This window comes from Canis lupus, chromosome 17 (genome assembly GCF_048164855.1).
Source record: "Canis lupus baileyi chromosome 17, mCanLup2.hap1, whole genome shotgun sequence".
Taxonomy (NCBI): Eukaryota; Metazoa; Chordata; class Mammalia; order Carnivora; family Canidae; genus Canis; species Canis lupus.
In genome coordinates this window covers 35544392-35557211 of record NC_132854.1, presented here as the reverse complement: position 1 = coordinate 35557211, position 12820 = coordinate 35544392, and the positions used below count along the sequence as shown (strand labels likewise).

Here is a 12820-nt window from a genome sequence, read left to right as displayed (position 1 = left end):
AATAACTCCCCCCAAATTTACTCACAGGCCTGCAGTGTAACAAATAGGAAAATAGAGAATAGGAAAACAGAAAAGGAAATAGTTAATGATTGTAAAAAAAAAAAAAAAGGTCATTTTCAGGAGGCAAATGTGGAAACATAATAATAATAGCAAAAGCAGTACCAATATGACTAACCTTACTGGTGACCAAACAATGTGATAAGCAGACATTGTAGTAAATAAACACTTGACAAATAGGATCTTCTTTCATTCTCATGATTTGATATTATTATGCCATTTTCCAGACATGCAATGTTAGGCTCAGAAAGTTTAGATAACTTCTCAAAGTCACAGAGCAGGTAATTGCTGAACACTTACCAAGAGGCAGGCACTACTGTCAGAATGAAAAAAGAAGGGGGGTGCGGATGCATATAAAGCGACTGCCCAATTCAACAACTACTTCGGTTTGTGCAAGCTCAACCCCAATACCCACCAGTCCCCTATACCTTCCTTACCCAACCCTTCCACCAAACCTTCTTTCCCTGATCTCTAGCAAAAGAAGGGGGGTGCTCTGGAAAGATGATAAATCATAAATTCTTATGTGGCATGTGAGAATAGAATAAAAATGACAATGATAACATGTATCCCCAAACTAGTTACTGACATCTAACAGAAATGATTTACTTGCCTCAAGGACTGGCAATGACATCAATGTTAATGCACTCTAAAAATATTAAGACTCTGTAGGAAAATTCAAATAAATTTCTGCTCCTGATTCAAACTGGTGTCAGTTGGTGGGGGTCAAAACCAAAAAGCAATATAAATTGCCAACTAAATACCTTGATGGAAGAAAAGTGATTTCTGCCAACTAGAACACAAAAGAAAAATCAAATTGTTTCTTTTTTAAGTCATTATGGTAGCCTATGTACCAAAAACAATTAAGGTAAACCTCAATTTGGTCAACAGGCAAATATTATTCTATAATAGCAAATATGAAATGTATGTCAATGCCTAATTATGAGCCATGTTCTCCTTATCTTATACCTATTGGATTTTCCAAAGTCAACTTCTGCTCTGCTGCTCAGGAAATTCAAAGAGAGATATCATGTTTTAATATCTTTTGTTTTCAATGTTATTAAATTGCCTAATTTAAATATTCCTCCTCTTAACACCAACTATTAAGAACAGTCTGCATTAAACTCTTATCCTTCTAAAATTATGAAAACAACCCAGACTGTTGTACAATGGTCACTAAAATTTATAGTAGCCAATTACTTGTTTTTAAAAGTGTCTAATTTTGTTCTACTTTATAGGTCAAAGAAAAAGACTGCTTATTTAAAACAAACAAACAAACATGTACTTAATAGTTCTAATAGGAATATTATAATTCATTCATTTACTTCAAAACTGTTTTTAATTTTCAAAAGTCTGAATTTATGTGTGTGAACCATGACCTTAACAACCCACAGCCCTCCATCCTCCCCCTAGGATCACCAGAAATGCAAGCACTCATGTTTTCCTTCATCCCGTCCAGCTGTAGAGCCATAGCTTTGGCTCTTTTTCATATCTTTTCATCCTTCTAAGAATTGCCACCATCTTCTTTATAACCTATTCTCAAACTGAACCCCTTATTGCCACCCCTCTTCTATTTCCCTTGTGTAGTGCTATGGAAAAATTCTGCTTTCCCCTTTTCTACTCTATTAGAAACTACCCTTTGGCATCACTGAAGCAATGGTATTTTGTGTATTGTACATATATTTGACAATTACTCCCTACTCTATCATTCATATCTAGTGTGTGCTCCCATGGAAGATGTATCCCATTGTAAGAATGATGATTACTACAATCCATAGTATTTTTTCAAATACCCTTAACTATATGTCATATTGGACAGAAAGGAGAGAGCTGCTTTTTATCTAAAGAAATAATCTATTAAAACACTGCATGGAAAAGAAAATTTAATTGAACTGCCCTGAATTACTGTGTCCTTCATGAACATATGTTGGATATAGTATCTTACACTATCTTAGAATAGCTAAATTTCTCTTGCTAAATATATTTTGAGCATGGTTTCTACATTTTAAAGAGAAACAATACAGTGTAGTAGCAGAATACAATGTTTTATCTTACCAACACACAGATGCTTGAGATACCATCAATATTAAAGTTAAACCATATATGTGAAGTTGTTTTTGAAAAAACGAACTACTCAAATGAATTCTGCAAAGAGAAAGCTGTTGGTTTTGGTTTAAACAGTGACTATTAAATTTCATCTCTTTTTCCACATTTCAAGAACGGAAAAAAAAATCAACAGAAATTAAAGTAGTACATTTACAATGAGAGAAATTGGTAATGGTTATATACAGAAAGAATTCTCAACATAATTCTTATTCTCGGCAGCACATGAAAAAATTGAGTTTATATGTTCTGTTGCTGATGCAAACTTATTTGATAACAAATCCATGAGGAATTAAAAAGATAAAGTATGGGTTTGTCTGTAAATATTTTTGTCACCTTACCTTTCCCCCCAATGTAACAAGATCTTCAAAATGGATCTTTGAGTAAAAAACTGATAACTACCCTCTAAAAAGACACTGATATAATCAATATTTTAAATTTCTGATTATTGGGGCACCTGGGTAGCTCAGTGGGTTAAGTGTCTAACTCTTGATTTTGGCTCAGGTCACAATCTCAGAGTCCTGAGGTAGAGCCCCATGTGGGGCTTTGCACTGGGAGTGAGGCCTGCTTAAGATCTTCTCTCTCCCTCTGCTCTTCCCCACCTACTTACACACACTCTCTATGAAAGCAAAACTACACTAAATCAAAATTCTGTTTTTAAAACTTGATTGTATTATGAAAGATGCTAACTGAATGCTGTTAGAAGTTGCATATATAAAGTTGGTCCTATATTTAAAAATTATGTTGTTAATTATTTAGAGTGCATGTTGTTAGAGGTGCAAATGGTATATACACTGTTTTCTAAGCTAAAAGTACCAGCTTCTTAAATGGGGACCCAATAGTTTTGTCCTGAAAAGAAAGTAATTTGGTAGCCACATGATCACAAAAGTTTCCGTGAATATACAACTTACCAACACTTGAATTCATATCCCCATTTTCAGAATCTGCTCCATGTTGGTTATTACTGGCATGATAGTTGCTCATGGCTTCCAATTTGATTTTTTTCACCTTCATTGCTTCGGCAATGGCTGCGTTGGTAGCAGCGGCAGCTGCTGCGGCTGCTGCTGTCAGACCTTAAAAGAATAAATTAAAAACAAGGTAATTCAAATGCAGATCTTTCATGTAATAGTCCATGTACTTTATAGAGCACACATACAAACATATTAGAATATCTGATTCCTCTATGCAACACTCTGATAACCTATGTTCATTCCTGACTAGCCAATGAAACAAAATTGATATGATAGGTAGAAAGCACTCTCAACTCCCAAATTAAATATTAGCAGAAACATAATTCGTACATAGGAGGACAGAGGTAGAAAAGCATCCAGGATTCCCTCTCAAACAAACCAATTTGAGTATGTTACTCCCTGCTTCAAATCATCTGCAACTACCTGGGGTGTGGGGTGTGGGTGGGGGTTCTGAACTGTTTAGCTTAATACACAAAGCCTTTTATTGGAAAGTGCAAACCTACCTACTTGCTCCATTTCCTCATCCTCAGGCCACCCTCCAGCTACCTGAACATGCCACCAAAACGCATGCGTGCCCTGCCTCTTGAAGCTTGTGCTTTCACACATTCATTTCCTTTGGAATAACCTTGCCCCACAGCTCCCGTCCCTAACTTCTCATCCCACAGCATTCTAGTCCCAGAGCGAACACTTTAAACCACTGTGCCATGTTTGTCTGGAAACAATTCACATCTATTCATCCAGAGAACAGGAGGTAGGAGCGGACCTGAGGATTAGAAATAGAATTTGAGGCCAGATTACGGTAGAACAGAAAGCTAGAGCCATGCTTTAGGTACAGGCTATAGATAGCAGAGCTTCTGGGGCATGAGAGTGGTTTGTTTTTCTTAAATGTGTGAACTTTTACCAGGTCAGTTCACTTCATCCTGGCATCCCTCATCTGCAAAATGACAGACACTGCAATATCTGGATAATTTCTCCTAATTCTAAAACTTTTACATTCTAGGAAAGGATATAGATCCCCACTCTCCATACTCTTTTTGCTATGGCTGCTACAGAGTTTCTAACTATAGTGCTTCAACTCGGGTTGAATTTATCTGTGTGATTTATTTCCACTCCCAGCTGGTGGATTAGAGACTGAACACCTCTCTCTTCTTTTCCTCCCCACTAATCATCACTTCTGGTTACTACGGCAAATAAGTTACAACCTCAGAAAGTCTTTTTTTCCTCCCTAGAAATCTCTGCTATTTTTTAGAGGCTAGAAGAGCTCACCTCTCCTTCAGATCAGACCAAAGAGGCCTTGACAACTTTCACCCCAATGCAACAAGACTTTCAGAATGGATCTTTGAGTGAAAAACTGATAACTACCCTCTAAAAAGGCAGTGATGTAAATTCAAATAATTCATCAGGGTCTAGACTGTACATTTGTTGCCTTTTAAGTCCCAACTTGAACTGATTCTCTCATCTTCCTATGATTGAATTTACTCCCCAGTTACTCATTTCCTTCAAAGGTGTTTCAGAACATTTTCTTTCCTGTTAAAATTCTCCTTGTCCTTGTACTTCCCAGCAACTCTCTCTTCCTCAATTTTGTTTCGTCAAAAATTTAACCATCCCACATGCCCCATCCCGTCATTGCCTGGTGTGGTCCCATCTCTAATTTATGACATTTGCAAGGCCTTTATCTTTGCTTTTATGCAGCAGGTAAATCTTGTTCATAGCATTAAATAAGGAAGATAAAACTACAACTTGAGATGTGATTGTTATTACTATACAGATCTGAATCAAATTCAGTAGCATGAAATATAACTATATATGGTGTAGCCTTAAGCCATAAAGTCTTTTTGAGTATGGTTTCTTCATCTGTAAAGTCATTCTACTCACAAAGGGATAACATGAGGATTAAATGAGATAGATCATGCAAATAAGTTTTGTTTTGAGTGAGGGAGAGCATAGGATAGAGGAAGAAGGAGAGGGAGAGAGAATCTTAGGTGGGCTCTGACTGAGCCCACGTGGGGCTCGATCTCAGGACTCTGAGATCATGACCTAAGCTAAAATCAGGAGTCAGACACTCAATGAACTGACTAAGCTACCCAGGCATCCCTAGCCATATCATGTTGTTAAACATTAGGCATGCCCTACATTCTACTTCCTCAAAAAGTCCATTCATATTTATGATTCCTGCAGGATTTGGCAGGCTAGCCATAGCCCCCTTAGCTAAAAGAATCTTACTTCTCCTTACCTGATGACATGAACCCTTACTTCTAAAAATATTTTTCATAATTTTATTTATCTGCTTTTTAAAAGATTTTAGTTATTTATTCATTAGAGACAGAGAGAGAGAGAGGCAGAGACACAGGCAAGGGAGAAGCAGGCTCTACTCAGGGAGCCTGATGTGGGACTCGATCCCAGGACTCCAGGATCACACCCTGGGCCAAAGATAGGCACTAAACCACTGAGCCACCCAGACGTCCCTTATCTAATCTTATTTATGCTACTCTCCTATGTATCCACTTGACAATCTATCCCCATAGCTTTACATTTCTAATAAAAATTTCAAAAGATACACAGTGGTTCCCCCCTTACCCACGGAAGATATGTTCCAAGACCTCCAACGGATACCTGAAACCATAGATAGTGCAGAACCTTATACATACTGTGTTTTTTCTATACTTATGTACCAATGTCAAAGTTTAATGTATCGATTAGGAAGTAAGAGATTAACAATAAAATAGAACAGTTATAACGAACATACCATAATAAAAGGTGAATGTCATCTCTGTCTTTCTCCCTCAAAATATCTCATCATACTGCACTCACCCTTCTTGTGATGATGTGAGATGATAAATAGCCACGTGATGAGACAGAGTGAGGGGAATGACATAGGCACTATGACATAGTGTTGGTTACTATGGACCTTCGATGATTTGCCAGAAGGAGGATCATCTGCTTCCAGACAGTGGCTGACCAAACTGGGAGAAGGAGACTGCAGATGAGAGGGGGCGGGGAGACACGACTACTGGAAGCACATGACTCATATGTGCTATAACCAAACTATATAATACTTACACTGATTTTTTAGTCTACTTTAATGAAGACAGGAAAAAACCTCTGACATTTTCAGCAGTTGCTGATTTTAGTCCCTAACTCACCTGGCTCACAATTCTAATTCTAGCTTTTAAATTCGGGCCATTTTTTTCCATTTCCTCAACTCCTTCTTGTGCCAGCTGCCATCTTTCTTTCAATGGAGTCCTGCAGCAGCCTCTCAAGAGTTTCCACTTTCTCCACTTCCAATCTCACCACAACACAGTAACCATAATCTCGTGGGAAGAGGGATATCTGGGTGGCTCAATCGTTGAGCATCTGCCTTTGGCTCAGGTTGTGATCCCAAGAACCTGGGATCTGGGATCAAGTCCCACATCGGGCTCCCCAGAGGGAGCCTGCTTCTCCATCTGCCTATGTCTCTGTCTCTCTCTGTGTCTCTCATGTATAAATAAATAAAATCTTTTAAAAAAAATCTTGTAGGAAGGAAAATCCAATCATGAAATTCAATGCCGGCTCTTAGGAGGAAGCAAGGTGCTCAACACAGCTGTCAGGCCTGTCATGCTCAGTCCCTCTCCTACCTGTGTAGCATCATCCATTCCTCAGGTCCCACTTGCTGTCTGTGCTCTAGACACTCAGCCTTCTCCCACTTCCTCTAAGGGACTATATTCCTTCTTTCAAGCCAGATTTTGCATGTGTTCCCATTTCTAGAAAAGCTCTCCTATCCCTGCCACAGACCGGCCAGGATATCCATTATCTGATGGCTTAAAAATTATGCTCTAGGAGCAGCAGGCTCAAGCTCCTGACTCTTCAATCTACCTGGGAAACAGCAATCAACATTTCAAGAATCAGCTCAAAATTCATTTCTCAAGATATGACCTTACCTACTCCTCTAGAGAAAAGCTAGCCATCCACTCGTTTGTGTTCTCAACCTGCTCTACGTGAGTTTGCCATCCTTTGTGCAGCAGAATCACCTATGGAGCTTTTGACCCATGCAAATTGCTGAGTCCTACCATAGGACATTCTGTCGGGGACTCCTGCATCTGTATGTTTTGGGGTTCATTTCATTGTTCCCCAAGTCATTTCAGTGTGCCATCTGAGAAGAGAAACTCAGTCCCTTGAATTCTTTAATGCTTCTTAGGTGGGGGGCAGGGAGGTGGAAGGGTGGTTACCATAGGGGGAAGGGTAGGTTTAAGACTAGCTCCTATAAAAAAAAAAAAAAAAAAAAAAAAAAAAATAAGACTAGCTCCTATAACTAGGTTATAACACCAAAAGGACAGAAATACACCCCTAATATATGTATCGCAAACACCTACCACAGTGCCTGCCACAAACTCTCACTGAATGAAAAAACACTTCTGAAACTAGATCACTTGGACAGCCATAGGAGAAATATGGTCACTATTTTAACAATATCTATGTAAGTAATTTAAAGCATTATGTTGATGTTACAATTAATGTGAATATACTAGGAGTAGCAAATTTCATGAATTTAATGCAACACATGGACTCTCCCAAGCCACATCTGCCTCAGGCTGGAAAAAAAATCACAAAAGGTTCACCCACCCTCTGTATTTATTGTACTTTCTGTTGGCCTCTCAATGGCCCTTTCAAATCTCTGATGTAATTCTCAAATCCCCTCCAACTTGCTCTTAGAAAGAGGTATCATTGTATATTTTGTTCCAAAATGAAGTTGTCTTTGAAAGAAAGTATAAGTTCAAAAAATACCTCTAGCTTTTGTTCTACTTATAGAGAACTCAGACTGTGAAAACATTTTCATGTAACCAAGAATTGTCTGCTTGCTGTCTGTGCTCTAGACACTTCAGCCTTCTCCCACTTCCTCTAAGGGACTATATTCCTTCTTTCAAGCCAGATTTTGTACATGACATTTACCATGTACGTTTACCTCCCTGCCTCATCCTTTTCTCAGAGCGCTTTTCCCCTTGCCTCAGATTCATGGAGATTTTTTTTTTAAGATTTTATTTATTCCTGAGAGACAAACAAAGAGAGGCAGAGACATAGGCAGAGGAAGAAGCAGGCTCTCTGCAGGGAGCCCAACTAGGGATTCAATCCCAGGACCCTGGGATCATTCGCTGAGCTAAAGGCAGATGCTCAACCACTGAGCCATCAAAGCATCCCCACAGAGATTTTTGTTATGTCCTCCTTCAGTATCCTACCCCCAAGTACATTATACTGCAAATCTGCTATTGTTCTAACTCTTCCCAATCAAGACGAACCATTTTTACCTCAGAACTAGGTAATTTAGTGTTTCTCAAAGTGATAGTCAACATCAAATCCAGGTGCCTTGCATGGTAAAGTTTGAGATTATCTTTCCCAGGGACGTATTCAGAGACAATGTCTGGGATGGATTGAGGAATCAGTGTTTTTACCTTTACAGCTAACAAACAGGTTGATACACTGCCCTTAGATTATTGGATGACAGTAATTTACACTAAAGTATGTCTGCATCTTACAATAAAAGTTTACTAACCAAGCAGATCATCATTGCAGTTGTTTTCAGAAGTGAGTATGCTTGAGAATCAACAAGGGAACTTGTTAAAACATAAAATCAGGTTCAACCAAGGAATCAGAATGTGAGAGATACTGCTCTAGTAGGATGCAGACTTTTGTCAAAATGAGTCTTCTTGTGCCTTAAGCCTGCCACAGCAGAAGCAGAAAGGCCAGCCAGGTAATGTGCCACTTCGGTGTGTTACTGATGCAGCAATCCTGCCCATTATTAGCTCCAGCAACCACTTACATGTATGAATCTATTCGGCATGTACAGCAACTGTTCCTGAAACAGCTTGGGTTATCACTCCTGGTTCTTTAACTGATAAGAGTTTCACCAGATTTCCTTCTCTCATTGAGAGAAAAATTACAAATATGTGTGTGTGTTTGATTATATGATGAAGGAAAAAATAAATAATCTCTTATACTAAGGAATGATTAACCCACCTATTTTACCTCACCAAACTTACTTTTTTACACTCTCAAAGAACATTTAAATATCTCATATGCCAAAACAAAAACATATACTAAACTTGAAGTTAAACATTATATAATTTCATTTTCTTCACAAGATCTTAAATCCAATGTAATTAACAGGGGAGAAACTTACAGGTATACTTAACACTCATTTCACACTAATAGAATAATGGATTGAGAAATATTTTGTTTTAAAAAGACATTTTTCTTCAGAGGAAGGATAGTAAGTCATAGTTTGTATACTCCGAGACCTCCAATTGGCCCTCAGGAAAGGGATTGTACATCAAAATTAGGTTAAAGACCATAAGCCTTATATTTAGGTTTCTTCTTCTTCCCTGTTAAATGTCTATAAGCTCTACATTTATATTATAAAAGAATAAATAGATTTTTACAAAGAATTTTAAAACATAGCCTTTCATATTATTGTCTGAATTATAATACAAACACATGCTGAGAGCTTCATTCTGCTCTGCTCCTTCAGAGAAAATTCTATATTATTTTATTAACTGCATATTGTTAGAAGTTTATTTTATTCTTAACTTGGCTCATATATTTCTTTTACTTTTATTTTTTGACGCTCTACTAAAATCTTTAAAGTTCTAGTTGAGGTCAGGCCCCGTGGACCAGCAGTTTAGCACCGCCTTCAGCCCAGGGTGTGATCCTGGAGACCTGGGATCGAGTCCCACATCAGGCTCCCTGCATGGAGCCTGCTTCTCCCTCCGCCTGTGTCTCTGCCTCTCTCTCTCTCTCTGTCTCTCGTGAATAAGTAAATAAAATCTTTAAAAAAATAAAATAAAGTTCTAGTTGAATAAGTGACTGTCATGGAAATTACTAGTTATCTAAACTCACTATCATATAGGGAGTAAATACATGATGCTTAAAAAACAATACGCGCTCTAAAAAGCCATATAAACTTTGGACAATATGCATCAAATTTATCTGGGATACTGCTGCAAGTTATATAATTCCCAAGGCTTCAAAATTCCCATCTTTAAAACAGAGATATCAATTCTGACATGATAGGGATGTTGTAGAGAATAAAGGCAAAATAATATATGCAACAGCATGAGCACATACTAAGCCTCCGCAAAATGGTAGTAAATATTATCAAGTAACCAGAATATCCATAATGCCCTTGTTTAGTTTTACCTTTGTTCAGTTACTCACAAAAATACAACTATGACAAAAGCTACCTAACAGCGTAGAGTGAGAATTTAGCCATTTGACAAATGGAAATCTAAAATCCATGTTTCTATCTAAACATTTCATTTAGTAGTCTACATTGATCATATTTATCTTAAAATCACTAAATCTCCACTCTGTGCTATATTGATACAAAGCCTTCCCTACTTCAAATTCAATATCCTAAAACCAATCCATGGGTTTATCTTTGGAAGAGAAGCAGGCATTGCCACCACTTAAGAGTTTTATTTTACTTTGCAAAGATAGCATTTTTCTTCTGCTTTCAACTTTTATCAATATAGCCTTTAAATCTTTCAAATGCTGTATACGATCCTGATCACACTTTCTAAAACAAAAGAAAAGTATCCTCATTCTATTTATTTCAAATAAGTTAGTACCCCCTGTGATAAAGAGTAGATTACAACTATAGATTATAAATATCAATAAAAGAGACATATTGCTGTCAAATTCTTTCTCTGATCTGTTTGTTTGCTCATTAACTTGAAAGGTCCAATCTTTGATCTTTGGTTTCAAAGACATCAAGATGACTTCCAAATGTTTGATATGTTGTCTACTTTTACATCACATTCCATATAAAACGTATTTCCTAAAACATAATGGTTAAATAAAATGAGTTATATGCAAGAGATAGTAAGCAGTCAAAGCTTCCATATGACAGACTTTTTTATTAGTCTATGTCACTTTACCCAAATTTAGAAGAAACCATTTTAAAGATGTAGTAGATTATAGCCAATGGTAGTTATTATTAATATTCTGGAATTGATAAGTTATTTATGTCTGGCATTCTTCCTACTGATTATTCAGGGAGACAGGAGGCTTATAAATATCTCATCACTCCACCGTCACAGAAATTTCATCGACAGTGCTCATGCACAGCTATTAGCAATATGAATCTAACCATTACAAGAAGGAGGAAAATCGAACATGTGGCATTAATACGCAGTCCTGGTTCCTAACCATCTGATAGGCAGATGGTGTGAAGCGGATTCTCCAGCTGAAATGAAGGGGCACATCATTTAAAACCTTGTTTGCATTCTAACTGATAACAGTGCCATATTGATATACATGATACATCATGGCAGTATTTGAACAATCTAGTTTGTTTCAGTCATAAATGTTTACTGCCTTGTTTTTTTTTAATCTTATAAGCATGTTCAGAAGAGTGTATTTTTAATTTATGAAACCTATTGTTTACTTCTGTTGAACTAGAAGATTAGTGGAAAGCAGGAATATTAAATTACTTCAACCACTGCAATATAACCAAGACAGATGAATAAAGTGGGTTTCTATTTTCAATAAAGGATGTTAGTAAAGGAGTTTTAAAATTAGCCCAGGCATTTTGTGCATTAAATGCATTTATTCATTTAAACCTTCTGGCTTTTTTCCCCCCAAGTGGCATACAGAGAAACTTAATGCTTTACATGGCCATTCATTTAAAACTCTCACTGTGTGCAATTAATCTTGTCCAACAATTCAATTCAGAAAGTAAAACATCAAAAAGCATAGTTCAATTCAACAGTCATTACTGTGAAGTAATCTTTCTGCTCCTGACAGTTCTTATAGACTCTTTGCAAAACTCTGTTGAAGGTGCATTGTAAGCTCCATATAAGTTTGAATTACAACTCAGTTGAAATCACTCCAAGTCTTAGAAGAACTTTTGGCTCAATATAACAACTTGAAAATACCAGTACCTTATTCCCCCCACCCAACCCCCCATTTTCTTCCTATCTTTAGTTAAATACCAGCTGTCTAAAAAACTGACACTAATTTTCACCGTTATTTATTTTTTCAATACTTTCTAAATAAAGGAAGATTGTGATTGAAATATACCTGTCCTCACCCTTGAATGGTTAAACAACAGGAATTATAAGGAACAAGAATAAGTAATTTAATTGTGAATCAGGGTAGACTGAAGATTTTGAATGTGAATTTGTCTCCCAATGTCCATTAGACTGACTTTCCCTGCCCTTTAAAACACATTTATATTCTGCAGAGAAAAGAAAATTGATCTTTGAGGCCATTAATGGAAACACTCTCTATACCAGTTTTCAGTTTTTCAATTGATTTAATTAGATTTTAAAAATGTTTGGATTAACAAAAACAACCACTAATTTGAAGAAATATATGGAAAGGGTTTATTATAATATTGATAATGCTAATAAATCAAATAGGCATCAACTTTAGTCTTTTTGTTCTGAACAGCCTAAAATCAGTCTCTTTGAGTGAAGGAAGTAACAGCAGTAGTAAGTTGATGGAGGGAATATCATGGGTATGTCATTTGGCCATGTGTTAAATCACTGAGGAATTTCCATGGAAGTTTTTGAAACACTCAACTTCTGACCACTAACACAGAATCACGCTGAAACACAATTAATTAAAATTTTTAAATTACTATCATTTAAAATAAGAAAATAGGTAATTTATGAAAAGTGAACTTGGCACAAAAAGGTCTTGAATATGTAACTCTCACT

General features: G+C 36.9%; 1 protein-coding gene across 1 annotated transcript in view; it reads right to left on the bottom strand.

Annotated features, from left to right (window-relative positions):
• DACH1 (dachshund family transcription factor 1) overlaps positions 1–12820 on the bottom strand; it is a 423769-nt gene that overhangs the window by 188321 nt on the left and 222628 nt on the right. Inside the window, exon 3 of the mRNA XM_072782825.1 lies at positions 3069–3230. Coding sequence (XP_072638926.1) covers positions 3069–3230 — 162 coding nt within the window. The remainder of the gene's footprint in view (positions 1–3068; positions 3231–12820) is intronic.